The 15,147-nt window shown below is 32.1% G+C and overlaps 1 protein-coding gene and 1 long non-coding RNA gene across 3 annotated transcripts in view; one reads left to right on the top strand and one right to left on the bottom strand.

Annotated features, from left to right (window-relative positions):
• LOC307187967 overlaps nucleotides 1-15,147 on the bottom strand; it is a 454,431-nt gene that overhangs the window by 332,679 nt on the left and 106,605 nt on the right. The window lies entirely within an intron of this gene.
• KYNU (kynureninase) overlaps nucleotides 1-15,147 on the top strand; it is a 90,068-nt gene that overhangs the window by 25,450 nt on the left and 49,471 nt on the right. For both annotated transcript variants that reach the window (XM_079924411.1, XM_079924410.1), the window contains 4 exons: nucleotides 5,854-5,915; nucleotides 7,480-7,551; nucleotides 8,760-8,834; nucleotides 11,602-11,748. In XM_079924411.1, coding sequence (XP_079780537.1) covers nucleotides 5,854-5,915; nucleotides 7,480-7,551; nucleotides 8,760-8,834; nucleotides 11,602-11,748 — 356 coding nt within the window. The remainder of the gene's footprint in view (nucleotides 1-5,853; nucleotides 5,916-7,479; nucleotides 7,552-8,759; nucleotides 8,835-11,601; nucleotides 11,749-15,147) is intronic.

The raw sequence follows: 15,147 nt of genomic DNA on the forward strand, positions 1-15,147 counted from the left end.
TCTTTCTTTGCTAGATTTACTTTCAGAACATAAATTGCATTCTAATCCTATTATTTTGTGATTAGTATTTATCATCCTTTAAAGAGGAGTTCAGATGTTTATATACAGGCCAGGGAACTGGTAAGGCTATCATTTAGTGAGATTTATTTATGAAGCCCATAAAACCTGCAAAAAGATTTCCTTTGATCGTTTAAAAGTTTATAGCTCTATTGCAACTTATTAAATGTGCATGTGTTTTGTTGCCCAGCAAATACACATATGTCAGAATGATCAATGAAATTTAAACCAGCTCACCTCTCATGATGATTACTAAGGAAATTAAAAAACAACAACAACAAAATACTCAGATTTATTTAGATAAGTAAGAAGATTGAGCTTACTAAAAATGTTTAAAGAATATTTATCAGTTCTAGCTTTAGGGATTTTTGTGTGTCTTTGAAATACCATAAAAAGCTGTAACGTATGGGACAAACTTCATTATGTTTTCTGTGATTTTTGTCCTTGAATGTTGTATAAATTAAATTACAGTCATTTGATCCTAATTATACAGGATATAAAAATAACAATTATGTCTTGAAATGGGCAAAGTCACATTTGTACATATGAAACTCAATAAACAGTATATATATTGTGTATTTTATATATATACAGTATATATATATTCTCAAAGTTTCAAGCCTTAATATGACAAATGCATTGTCATATTTTATTTGAAATATTGTCAGTGCATTAAGCTAAATATTTAGTTTAATGATTAGTTTATTAAATGTTTATTTAATAAACTTAATTGTTTTATTATTATTTATTTATTAATAAACTTAATAAAATTGTAAATTATTTATTTATTTATTTATTAGTAAACTTAATAAAATTGTAAATGCTCTACAATTTATGTTGTATCAGGAGACATATTTCTACTATTTTTGTTGTTGACAGTATCTGCAAAAGTATATTATGAGCAATATTTTAAAAGCTTGTTTTTCTTTTTAATTTCAGTAGCTATCATCTATCCCCAAATTTCTTTACTTTTAAAACTGTATATATTAGTCCAAGAAACGGTTCTTAACTTAAGTTGAAAAATGAATGAGTTCACTTTGTTTGATTTAGTAGGAACTGATTCTTTTAGAAGGTATTGTGTGTCTGTTCATGTTTATTTTCTTTGCTGCAAATCCCATGCAGGTTCCCTTTTGCCTTGGTTGATAGTAAGTTCTGAGAAAATTTGGTAGAGTTCGAAGTAGCAAAAATATTTAGTTAAAAAAATATATATATTTAATAGCTCCTAATTTGTTTCTCATCCACATATATAGTACTCTGTTGCAATTTTTTAAAATCATTCTTTCTCACATGTAATACAAGAAACCTAAAATCCTCTTTGGAAGTAGATATTGTATAAATCACAAAATAAATGTTAAAATTATGTGGTAACTACAGAAGAGAGCAGCAGAAGTCAAATTGATTTTTGCTACTTGTGGGCTGTCTAAATGTGTCATGAAAAGATAAGTTGTATATTTTGGACTATGACTGAATCTTCCAGGTTCTTAAAACCACAACCTGTATTTTGCCATAAAATTTCTCAAAAAGAAGTAACAGGAGTATAATAAAAATTATTATGTGTACAAATTGATAGAGTGGATAGAGAAGCGGAAGACACAGTGAGCAACCCTATATTTCCATGTCCACAGACATAGAAAAGAATTTCCATTTCAGATGAGAAGAAAAACCATTAATAAAACATTTTATATGGAGCTAACAATTCTGCAAAACATGGAATAACTTTCCCTTATAGTTAATGTCATATTATCAAGATGCTAGAAATTCTGCTGAAGAATATTATTAGTATTATTATTAAGCCTACTTCTCCCTGGGTACATAAACATCACAAAGGGCTAGATACATACATTTCGACTTATAAAAATGTTGTAATGTGAACATAAATTTGCTTTATGAAACTTGTGGTTGACCCTCAGAGAAGCAGTAATCCCTGGGAGCTCTCTCCAAAGTCATAAATCCTCAAACACACACTAGCCACCTCCAAGGCCATAGGAATTTGCTATTTGAAAAACAGAGTGGAAAGTTCTCGGACTTAGCCGAACTACAAACCTTACAACAAAATCCACAATTAACATTTACATCTGCTTAATAAAATATACAGAACATGGTATGGCAGTTATAAGATCCATCATTAACCTTCTTATCAAACACTAAGCAGCCTGGAACGCTGCTGACCTCACTTTGCAAAATATTTGAAATTAAATGAAGATTAGAAAGGTGCAGAGGGATGTTAGTAATGAACATGAGCTTCCTATATTTGACTTACAGGGAGTGGATAATGTAGACAACACTTCCAAATGTTACCTTGAACAAAGATTTTAATTAATATTTTTTTCTATAAGATTTTGTCTCCTACTTCCTATCTGTGAGACCTTAAGCGAGTTAGTTCATTTCTGTGCACATCAGTTTCCTCATTGATAAATATGGAAATCAAAGTAGATACCTTATCAAGTTACTGTGAAAATAATACAAGTTACATTAGAAGTGTTGGCACATAATAAGGGCTCAATAAACCTTAGCATGCCAGGCATTGAGATAAGAAGGCAGTGCTTGTACATAACTTTCACCTTCTGGTAAACAAAAAGTTACGTTCAATAAATAAGCAAGCAAGAAAGCACTCTTCAAATGAGAACCCTGGCTCACACCCATCTCAGATGAAGTAATTCAAATTTTTACATTTACTGCAGTGAGTTTTATATGATCTTGTAAAATAAAGACTCTTTCAAATCCTGATAAGTTTTCATGAAGTTTTTTTAAAAAAAAACTTGGCCTCTAGTAAATTTGCCCTCAATACTTGTGGTTCTTTCTTTTATTTTTATTTTTTATTGAATTTTAGTCAGATGAATGGATAAAGAAGATGTGGTGTATACATATATAATGGAGTATTACTCAGCCATAAAGAAGAATGAAATAATGCCATTTGCAGGGGCGTGGATGGACCTAGAGCATATTATGCTTAGTGAAAGAAGTCATACAGAGAAAGACAAATACTGTATGATATCACCTATGTGGAATCTAAAAAATAATACAAAAGAAGGTATATGCAAAACAGAAGCAGTTATGGATGTAGGAAACAAACAAGTGGTTGCCAAAGGGAAGAGGGAAGAGGGAGGAGCCAATCAGGGGAGTTACAAACTACTATGTATAAAATAGATAAGCAACAAGGATATATTGTACAGCACAGGGAATTACACAGCTCATACTTATAGTTATTGATGTTTCAACATTATTTCACAAAAAGTTCTTGGGAGAAAGAAAAGGTACAAAGAAAAGCAACTTGAAATAATTTCAGCTTGCTTAAAAAAAATTTTGTCTTATGGAATGCTGATAATATTGAAATATCTTAAAACAACAAATGTTGATTTCAGAAATACATATTAGACCAAAAGAGATAGGTCAATTAGATATATTTCCTTTGGAAAATAGGCTAAAAATCAGTCCGACTGGTGGCCCTTTCATGTTAACAATGCTTGTTTCTTTAGTGCCTTTAGGTCATATTTGGAATAAACATTTCTGTTAATGTTCTGCAGCATTAATATTTGCACCATCCTTAGATATACATAGGTACGCACGCACATGTTAAGTACACCGAACCTCTCCTTGACAAAGTTCGTTAGCAGGTGAGGAGGGCATTTTGTGAAGAGCTTGATTGAATTTAAAGTGTGCCAAGGCGGGATAATTTTTGCGGGCAAATTATTCAAGTTAGTGAGGGATTATTTACAAAGAATTGATCCAATGTTAGCATGCCATTGAGAGTGAGGGGAGGAAAGGCCACGTGTATGTCTAGATTAATTCAGCCTAGCACTTGTGGTTCATCACATTCCATGCAAGAAAAATTTTAGGTGATCCAAAATGAACACTATTATTTGAAGGACTAACATTCCTGAGGAATGAATAATTATTTTAATCAGAAGGTAATCACTAAGCAAAAATGGAATGCCTGACCTTGTATAGAAAGTCTCATTCCCTTCCTGCCTCTTCTATTTCTTTGTTTTCATTTTGTGATAAAATTTATGAACTTTCTCCTCTTTTGTTTTCTTCCCACCACATTCTTTCAAATGCTTTTCTTTCTACTAATTCTGCTTTCTCAGTATGTTTGGGGCGTGGCTCCCCCATGGATACCAAAATAGGAGGATGCTCAAGTCCCTAATATAAAGTGAGTCGTGCCATGAATAAAGTCCGTCCTCCATATCCGCAGGTTTCATACCCACAGATAAGGAGGGCCAAATGTATTATTTTTCCTTCCTTTTCTCCTTCCACGCTCCCTGCCAGAATATTTTTTATTAAAATGAATAGTGTTCAGAAAAGATGTGTGTAAAGAGCTAACAGGGAGTTAAGGGTTATATAAGATTAATATAATAGATAATGTTTTGTTTTAGAAATAACAGTAAAAATTCATACCATAATGCAAAGAAACAAATAAAATAAAGCTTGCAGCATTTCTTTCACCATATTTCTAAAAGACTTTTATACCGTAGGAGAAGACATATGCCCCTGTATACAAATTAAGCTTTCTAGTATGTTTGAGACATTTTATTTAGTGCTAGGAATGCAGAATGAGGTTGTCGTTACTGTCCCTTGACTTGAGACACTATTCACATTACAATGACCAGAGATACATCTCTTAACAGCCACCATTTATTTACCAACCTTGCATTCAAATGGGGAAATCCATCAATCAAATGCAACAAAAAGTTTTTCTTGACTAAATGAAGACACAGGCCTTTCCTTAAATGGCTATGTTGAAATATAAATTCCTAAGTTATACACTTATTTCCAGTGGCCTTCCCTCAAGTGAACTTAACCTAAAATCCATCTATTAATTAGATTAATTATTCTACTTACTGTCTATTCTTTTAGTAAAAATGGGACTCTATCAGAAGTATTTCATTGGATACAAAGTGCAAGACTTGTATGATGCATTTTCTCTAACACCTAATACAGCCTTACAAACATTAAAGCTCACAGCCCATTTTTCTCAGTGATAGTAAAGAGAAATCATTCCTATTAAACAGGTCTAATTGCCTTTAAGAGACATCATAAGAACTAAAAATAGGGAAAGTATTATTATCTTTGTTATTGCGCTCTGAGTTCTTAAGTATTCAATGTATGCTTTGTCTCTGGGTCTGTTTCCAGTGGCAAAACCCTTGTTAACAGGAATTATATCAGATTATGATTGTGTAGTGGATATCTTAATTTTGTGTGTTTTCTTCATCAGACAATACATACCTATATTAATTATCTTATATCAGTGTGTATAAATAAACCCCAGAGCGATTTAGCTCTTTGTACTTTGCTTCTAGCTCTTTTGTCTTATGAACTACAGTATTGTATATCTCACTGTAATAACAGTGAATTATGTTTAGCAACATTGCCTTCTTTTATTAAAGGTGCATTTTAATTTGATGTTACAAACAACCAGCTTTAAAAATGTGATGGGCTTTCATTTCTTTTTAGATTCTTTTTGGAGATACACTTACCACAAAAATGTCCTCTGTGGGAATTTGGCAACGTAGCTGATGATAGGATAAATCATTTTTAGTTTAGCAAATGCTTCACTATTATGTTATTATTATTTACTATGTCAAAAAGGAAATATAATTTTTAGCTAGCTATATGCGTATGAGTCCAGCTATTGTTTGATAAAATGAGTCAAGTGGGAAAACTTCCATTTCTTTGTGATGACACATCAAATGTGTCCTTATCTCTAAAAACATTAAGGATGAAGGAGTGATAGTTTGTTTTTCCAGATACTCTTAGAACTAATAGAACAATCTAAATTATGATATATTTATTTTGCAGGAGCCAATGAGAAAGAAATAGCCCTAATGAATGGTTTGACTGTTAATTTACATCTTCTATTGGTAAGCTTCCTATTCCACCAATGTTTAGTATACACTGTTTACAGAATCTGACATTTTTCAATCTTTAATCCATGAGCATTTGGAGGTTTACTTATTTAAAAATAAGTTGTGAGGTTGTTTTCATTTCTACCAGGAAATGCTGGACCATGACAGAATGGCTTCTTTGTAACCATGGGAGAGTTGACTCTTGCAAAGAGCTTTAGAATAATGAATAGCTCTTATCTCAGAACATAAGGAATAAGAGTCACAGTGGGTAAAAAGCAAAACTGCTGCACACACACAAAACAATGATGTATGAATGGTAGCAAACAGTGAACTTTTCAGAAAGACAGTTTTCCAATATGCTGGGCTTTAGCAGGGTGGTACTATGGATTAGTATGTCTTTGTAGGCTAATTTTGGGGGAGTAGATTAAAAAAGAATTAGAAAATAAAACTAAATTGGAGAAAAAGGACCTAGTACCTTAAATGAGTCACTGTGTTTAGGTGTTTCTTACATCCTAAGAACTTAATAATGGGTATGCCTTAGAATGTCAAATATATTATTGATTTGAAATATGGTACCTATAGTAATTGTTTGATGCTATGAAAAATTTGTATTTCATTTTTAAGTGAGATTTTGAAAACATGTCTACAAGACAAAGATGCACAATTAAGATAGTGATATTTTATTTTGATAAAATATAGACATGATTATTACATATGCCTGAAGGAAAGTACTTGTGGAGTATGTTAACTATGATGGTAAACAGCATAGTTTTCAGTTCAGACACCTCTGGTTTGGCTCCCAGCTAGGCTACTTAATACCTGTTTGACTTTGGACAAGGGTTTTGGCATCTCTAAATCTTAATTTTTTCCTCTGTAAAAATGAGGATAATACCTACCTTGTACATATGAAACAAGATAATATGTGAAAATTGCTTTAGCACCCTGGCCAGTGGTCAACATCCAATTAACAGTAGTAATCATCCTCATTGTTATTATTGTCAGTCAGTATTGCTTCTCCAGGAACTGTGTGGAGAAATGAAAAGGCCCCACTGAACACATGAGCTACTTCTCTCTGGTGTCTCTAGAAATGCCAAATGTTTCATTAGGGCAAAGGTACTTCTAGTTGAACCTAAAATTAGATTTCATAAAATCATAAAACTGTAGAAATCTTATGTACTAGAAACCAAATCTGCAGTGCTAGATAAACCAATATAAATAAAATATACACAGAACATGATATTTGTCTCATAATAGAGAAATTGCCATTAAACGCATTGGGAAGTTAATTTTTCAATTAACATTTAAGTAAAGTTTGAGAATGTGTTTTTATCTGATTCACATTTTCTCCCAAATTTGCTTTCCTATTGATAAATATAATGAGCAAGTATCTTCTTCCATTTTAGAATTTACTGGAAACAAGGCTAATCAGAGAAGGTACCTTTGACAGACATCTAGCTGTGTAATTAATTAATGCCTTTAAAATGCTGGAGATTATAAAATGAAAGTGTGGTATATATAAAATGAACAAATGTCTAAGTTGTGCATTAACGCATTTCTCAATAAATCCATTTCATTGCAGTTATCGTTTTTCAAGCCTACACCCAAACGGTATAAAATTCTCCTAGAAGCTAAAGCCTTCCCTTCAGATCATGTAAGGATTCTTCAAATTATATTTATATTCTTTCTGCTCTTCCTAAAGGAGCATATCATTTGCCTGACTTGAATGTTTATTCACTAGTCTTTTCCAAGTAACCTTATAATAAAAAAGATCTGTCAAATGCTTTTGATTTATGCATTTTTTATAGATTGTAGCTTTATTTCTTTGGTTCAAGTAAAACGTGTTAAAGGAGGAAAGAATTGAATGGGAACATTGATTTATTAGTCTTTTTAAAGACATTGAGCAAACCGCTGGTCTAAATCAAGTGCAGTTATAAATGTTTTATTAATTCTTGTTGCTGTTTTATTTTATGAAATTAAATCGATACATATACCAGTACTTAACCTTTTAGGTACATAAAGTAGGAATATAAACATTTATTTGTCCATTTTGTTTTCATAGCACACTAACATAATTATTGATGCTTTATAATTAAAAAAATGTATTAAGGACTAAAAGAATTTTTTGTGGTTCAAGAAAAAAAATCATGCTACTTTTTCAGGAATCACAGTTGGTAAGAAATATGATTGTTCCAGACACAGACAGACACAGATTAAAGTATATTGCAGTTTCAGTGCTATATTTCAGTTTTAGTGTTGGAGAAACTTGATTTCTGTCTTTTCTAAGTATTCTAGCCTACACCTTGTAATTTTAAGGCACTTAATTAATGCAAATTAATAACCATGATCTTACTAAAAAGGATCAAACCCCTATTTTGAAAAACTTCAGGGTTTCTAAAATTTCTTGTTCCCATTTATATCTTGGGCTCTCGATGAAGGGAACTTCTTGATGCCCTTTTCTTTTACTAGCTGACTCTTTCTAGGACAAGCCACTTCTGTACTCTCTGTTGGAGCCTAGCAAATCCCCACCTGCTCACTTTGGTTATTTTGTAAATTCTGTTTTGACTTGCATTAGATGATTTAATATCTTATTCTAAAAATCTCTTGTACTCCTAAAGTCTAGATGACCCCTACATTTCCATCCATTTCTAATATTTTGTGTTTCAAAGAATGTTCAGACTGTTGCATGTAAATTATGTTAAGCAATTCTTCTCTGATATATTCTGTTTAGTCACTTTTAACCTTGACCTTGAATTTAATATAACAATATGCTTTTATTGGTATTTTATTATTTTTTTCTGAGTTATTTCAATATACTTCTGTACACTGGACTTGATTTAATAAATCATCTTTCTTTTCCAGTATGCTATTGAGTCACAGCTTCAACTTCATGGACTTAACATTGAGAAAAGTATGCGGCTTATAAAACCAAGAGAGGTATATGAGAAAGATAAATAAATATTAATCATTCTTCTATTTAGTATTGATTTTTTTTCTTCATTTTCTTCAAAAGTTTATTATCTTCATTACTTGAATGGAAGTTTCAAGAAAGTATAAAAGGCCTATACTCTGTTACTGTTAGGTCATTTTGCTTAAAATAGAGAATTAACTCAGAAGTGTATTTATTTTAATTTTTCAAGGGCTATTACAAGCAAACTATTTCCCTATTAATACCACTGGAGTCTGTCATATTCTTCAATGGGATGGGAGGAGATGACAAATTGCATACATCATTTTCAATTTTAAATGCCATTGCCTGTGGGTGCCATTGAAATCATGTTAAAAATTAGTGATACTTGTTGAAATTGAATGATGCCTATCTTTTATGCCTCTCTTAATCTAAGGATCAAATATTTTCCTCTGAGCTTGGCCTGGGGAATAGAAAGGGATGCGGTGTAGCAGAAAAAAACTAGGCTTAGAACTTCGCTATTACTCCCCAGGGAAATCCCAGACCCACCAACATACTGGGTATGTGACTTTCTGATAGTTACTTTATCTCTGAGATTCCTTTATATTTAAACAGACAACAAAGAAAATACCTAGTCAGGCTTGACCATATGTTCAAGGTCTAAAATACTGTGCACTTTACATTAATAAAGATATAAGGCTAAGTTGTACAGGTTTTGACCTATAAACCCTGCATCTTGTGTAATTTTGGCACCAAGAGATCCACACAGAATAAATTTTAGGTTTCACATATGTACGATGCGCCCAGGCTGTTAAACCAGTGTTTGAACATTTATTTCTTTCAACCCAGAACTAATTTGAGAAATTAAAGGTCTACTCTATTCACTTCTATTTGCCAACATGCAATAAATTAATGGAATAGAAAGTTCTCACAGCTTTGGAACAACATCTGTTTCATATGTTGTATATAAATTGCTTATTTCCAGCAAAAATGAGCATAGCCACTAATATATCACAAGTTTTTACTTTAAAAGTGACAAGTGGGGACTTCCCTGGTGGTCCAGTGGTTTAGAATCTGCTTTCCAATGCAAGGGACACGGGCTCGCTCCCTGGTCAGGGAACTAGGATCCCACATGATGCAGGGCAACTAAGCCCGCCCGCCACTAACTAGAGAGAAGCCCGCGCTCCATAACGATAGATCCTTCATGCCACAACGAGGATCCCGCGTGCCGCAACCAGGACCCAATGCGGCCAAATAAATAAATAAATAAATAAAATGAAATAGGGAACAAACTTACAGTTACCAATGGGGAAAGGCGGGGGGACAGGGCGGAGGGGAGGGATAAATTAGGAGTTTGGGGTTAACACACACACTACTGTATATAAGGTAGATAACCAACAAGACCTACTGTATAGCACAGGGAAATATACTCAATATTTAAAAAATAAAAGTGACAAGTGTTGTAGAGCTATATGAGTTAATCATAATTTGGGGACCACTCTTTAGCATTACTGGATTAGGGCACATCAACATGAGAGAGAACCATATCTATCATTGAAAAATATATTTCTTATTTGCTTAATACTGATTCTTTAAAGAAATAAAGTATTAGTAGATATAACACTTTCCTTACTTTTTTTTGAAATTATGGTGGACAAATTGTATTAGCTTCCTCTAAGGGAAAAAAAGAGTTTGGGGTTATGATATTATTAATTTTACTCTGAATTTTTTCTTAGAATCACTGAAATCCTTCTCTTTATGTATAAAGTATGCATCACTTAGTAATTCAAAGATTTCATTGTCAATCCTATTTTTATAGATTATCATTTTGTAAACAAGTCTCAGACTATTAGCAGAAATTAGAGTATTATTATATTTGTGATACATATTATATATGCCTAATGTGGGATACAGTAACTAGCAAATAGTAAGTTACCAAAAATTAAAAATAATTGAAGTAAAATTCATTAATGCCTTAATGAGTTTTCCCCACATATTAATGTAGTTAATGATGCTTTGACTTCATAATCATGTCAGATTTAGCACTGTAGAAAATACATGAAGACTTCATAAATAGATGAGAATTATCAGGATACAAATAGACTATATGTATCTAGGTGAGTTATTTTCACTCAAGTTGTTTATAAGACCAAATCTAAATTCATTCACAATTTTCAGAAAGTCACTGATCACTAGTCTTAGGTGGGGAGTTGTGGGGGAAAAGTAACTTTGATAATATTGAGTTTCATTGATATTTTCTTCATGTTTGGATCTTGATCTTTAGATTGGTGTGGAGGAGATTTTACTCTTAAACTAATAGAAAATATTGGTTAAGTTACACTCAGATGAATGATGTATACGTGACTCTTTTTTCTGGAAAAAAGTATTAGATTGATAAGTAAAATACTAATTTCCAAGAAATTTGCCTTGACATTTAAATTTTATGGACATCCTGTACTTTCTGGTATTTTATTTGATGGGAATAAGAAGGAAAAAATCTATAAGTATGTAAATAGTAAAGATTAAGTGAAAAACTGAAGAATAAAATCAAGCAGTAGGGTTTTGCAAAGATACTTTATAAACCTCTTTTTTACTATTTTATTATCATTTCTTAATAACAAAAAGATATTCAAATACATGCTCTTGTCCGATTTTTGAAGATTATTAATTTGAAAAAAATATCTTTGATTTTTCTTATGGTAGGAAAGATCTCAAGGTGAATTTTAGATTGGGAAATGTAAAGGGACAAATTTGTTATTGTGGATATAATGTAACTTGTGCCTAACGTGACTTTAGGGGGAAGAAACACTGAGATTAGAGGATATCCTTGAAGTAATTGAGAATGAAGGTGACTCTATTGCAGTGATCCTGTTCAGTGGTCTGCATTTTTATACTGGCCAGCTCTTTAATATGCCTGCCATCACAAAAGCCGGACAAGCAAAGGTATGTACGTCATTTCCTCCTTTGCCCCTTGTCCAGAACATCACTCTACAGGAGTATTCAACTGTACTTCTAGTAAAATACCTTTGTTTGTGTCTGTGTAAAATTATTTAAAGAGTTTAAAAAAAGAGTAAGATATATATCATATATATGATATATGACATATAAATAATATATTAAATATATCTGAAAAAATATATATATTTTGCTTTAGGCATCTCTATTTAAACCTCTTTTTGTCACTTCTGTGGTCTTACCTCCTTATTAGCATCTGCTCTCCCAATGTCTACCTCTAATCAGCAGTATAGGTGAGCTTCCTGTAAGTGATGTCATTGGTACAGAGCTGCTCAGTCAGCAGGAAGCAGACAATACTTAGGATAGTAACTATACACTAGGACTGTTAGAAGCTCAACTCTGGTGCTTTGTCATATTATAATTTATTCTATATATAATTCATGCTCATTAACACTATGTACCTGAAAAAGGGGATATGGAGAATAAAAGTTTATCAGTAGATGGAGTTTTACCCAGTTTACTTTAGGAAGCCATTATACTGCCTATAACGAGCAATTTTCCCTCAATACTACTGAATGACACTTACATAGTTTACTATTGTGAAAGAGTAGCTCTTTATATATAAGTGCTTGTAAGAAAGTGTTTTTAGTATTTGTTTGCCTGAAAAAAAAAAATCAGAGGAACAACATTAAACAGTTACAATTTGTATTTAAAATCTTTAAATAACAGCTCTATTTGATTCAGCAATCAAATCATGTATTTAAAAAGGTAACAACTGAATTATACTCTGAACATTAATAAGTTATGCAATTAATATATGTGTGATATCTAGTTAATGTACTCAGTTATTGAAGCTAATGAATGGAACTAATGAAAAAAAATTTAGCACCGTTATCAGCAGTCTCTAGGAGTTTCCAACCAAGACTTCCAACTGGTTTGATGGATAACTGTGAAAGTGGTGCATTATGAAAGATATAAAGATAATGTCTTCTTAATTTAGATATTAAATGTTAAGCACCAAAATAAAGGGAGGCCAATAAAATATCATATTTTTAAATGTTATGCAAGTAATCAGAAGTCCCTGATTGCCTTAGTATACACGCATGTCTCATTAAACTTCATAGAAATGAGGCAGGATGGTAAAGAAGAAAGATCATGGGTTTTGGAATCACTCAGTCTGAAATTCATATCTTGGCTAGGTCATTTAATTCTTATATGATCTCAAGCAAGCTAGTTACTTGACTTTTCTGAATTTCTGTTTTAAAAACTGTTAATTTGGGATAACAGGACCCACTTCATAAATGCAGTGTTGATTATGAAGAGTATAAAATATCTCTTGGATTGTACACATTCTACAGTTAAATGGTGGTTCCCTCGCTCCTTCCACTGTCCTCTACAAATATGAAGTTATAGAAAGTGGCTTAAATATAAATTTTCTTTCATTTCCCATTAAAAGCAAAATAAACTTGTTTAGTAGATGTTATATGTAATTCTTATTCTTAACTACCTTGCTTACTAAAACCATTTTCTCAGTATTTTGCACACTTTCTTTTATGTAAAAAATATGGTAAGTGCCTACCAGGTAAAACTCTCATTGAGTTTTCAGTCAAAGAAAGGAAGGTAGGAATGAGCAGTTCCATATAAATGTAACTGCACAGGAGTGATGGATACTATGTGAGTGAAATGGCGATCTAGCAGACTTCAATTTATCCATTATCAAAATTATTTTAACAGACATTTATACTCTTGCTAGACAATCCCCTCCATTTTCAATGGAGATTTAGAAAAATTCTTTATAATGTAGACTTACATAGCTCTCTTGGGTGGTCTATGAAGATAAAGCTGAAGAGAGACAAAGAGAAAATTAAAGGTGTCAATCAAGAAAGAGTTGGGAAATTCGAGGGGAAAAAAAGCCATAAAAGAGCCACTGTTAGGAACGGCTAAGTGACATAAAAAAGATGAAAATTTCCAGAAGTATGGTTGGAACCAAAAATGATGGATTAATAAAAGTCAACAAGAGTAGATTCTGAAGTAGAAACTTCATATGAAAGGGAAGTGGGGATAGGAATTTTGAAAAATATATTATTAAAGAAATACATGTATACCAAAAAAAGCAGAAATCATAAGTGGCTTGATGAATTATTTTGAACCCTTATAGCCATCACCCACATCAAGAAACTTCTAGAACATTTATAACACTCAGAATCCTCCTTCTCCCAAATACTGCCTATTACCTCCTCTCCTGACTTCTAACCATATATAAATATATATATATAAAATATATACATATATAAAATATATATAAGCTTTGCCCATCTTTGAACTGTATATGAATGGATTAACATATATTCTTTTGTGTCTTGCTTATTTGCTATTATATTTGTGGGGTTCATCCATATTGTATGTAGCAGTTTTGCCTGTTTTTCTTTCCACTTCACTATATTATTATAGTGTATGAAATAGATCACAATTTATTTTTTTCCATTCTAATCAGAATAGATATTTGAGTTTCATTTCCATTTGAGGGCCATTACAATAAATTCTACTGTGAACATTCTTATAAATTTCTTTGGGTATGCCTTCATACCCATTTCTGTTAAATACATACCTAGAATTAGAATCCTTGGAACATAAAGTATGTATATGTTAAATCCTAATCAACAATGCCAACTTTCCAAAGGTTTGTATCAATTTGTCATATACTCCCACTAGCATGTATCAGTTTCTGTTGCTCTTCATTCTCACCAATAGCAAATCTGATTAGTTTGTAATAATAATTCATTAAAGTTTTAATGTGCACTTCTCTGACTATTGATGAGGTCGAGGATCTTTCAAATGTGTACTAGCTGTCTCAGAATCTTCTTTTATGAAATGCTTATTCAAGTGTCTTTCCCAATTTTGTATTTGGTTATCTGACTTTTTGTTGTAAGTGGTATAGAAATCGACTCTGATGGAAAGAGAAAATATAAGATTTCTAGTGATCATCTGAAGGGAAAAATAAATAAATTAACAAAAGAACAGTTGGTAGGACGGCTCTGACTCACATAATGAATTTAGAGAATGCTGAGACTTTTTTTAACTGAGGAGAAGCCCTGGGATGGTGACAAGTGTGAGAGGCCAAGGAAAATTAAGCATAAGATCAGGCTAGAGAGCCATATTATAAGGGAAGGCCAGCATGTGAAAAGAGACATCAGTTTGAAGACACACTTTTCATATTTTGTCTTAGAAGCCATCTACTTAATTTTATATTATTGGCCAACCTACCATCTTGGAGCTCTGACTTACCTCTATATTTATATATTTTTCATATACTATTACTTATTTCTACTAATAATTTATTTTTGTCTACATTCACTGAATGCTCCCCATTGTCCTTTGAATTACTAT

Source organism: Stenella coeruleoalba (assembly GCF_951394435.1).
Source record: "Stenella coeruleoalba genome assembly, chromosome: 6".
Lineage (NCBI taxonomy): Eukaryota > Metazoa > Chordata > Mammalia > Artiodactyla > Delphinidae > Stenella > Stenella coeruleoalba.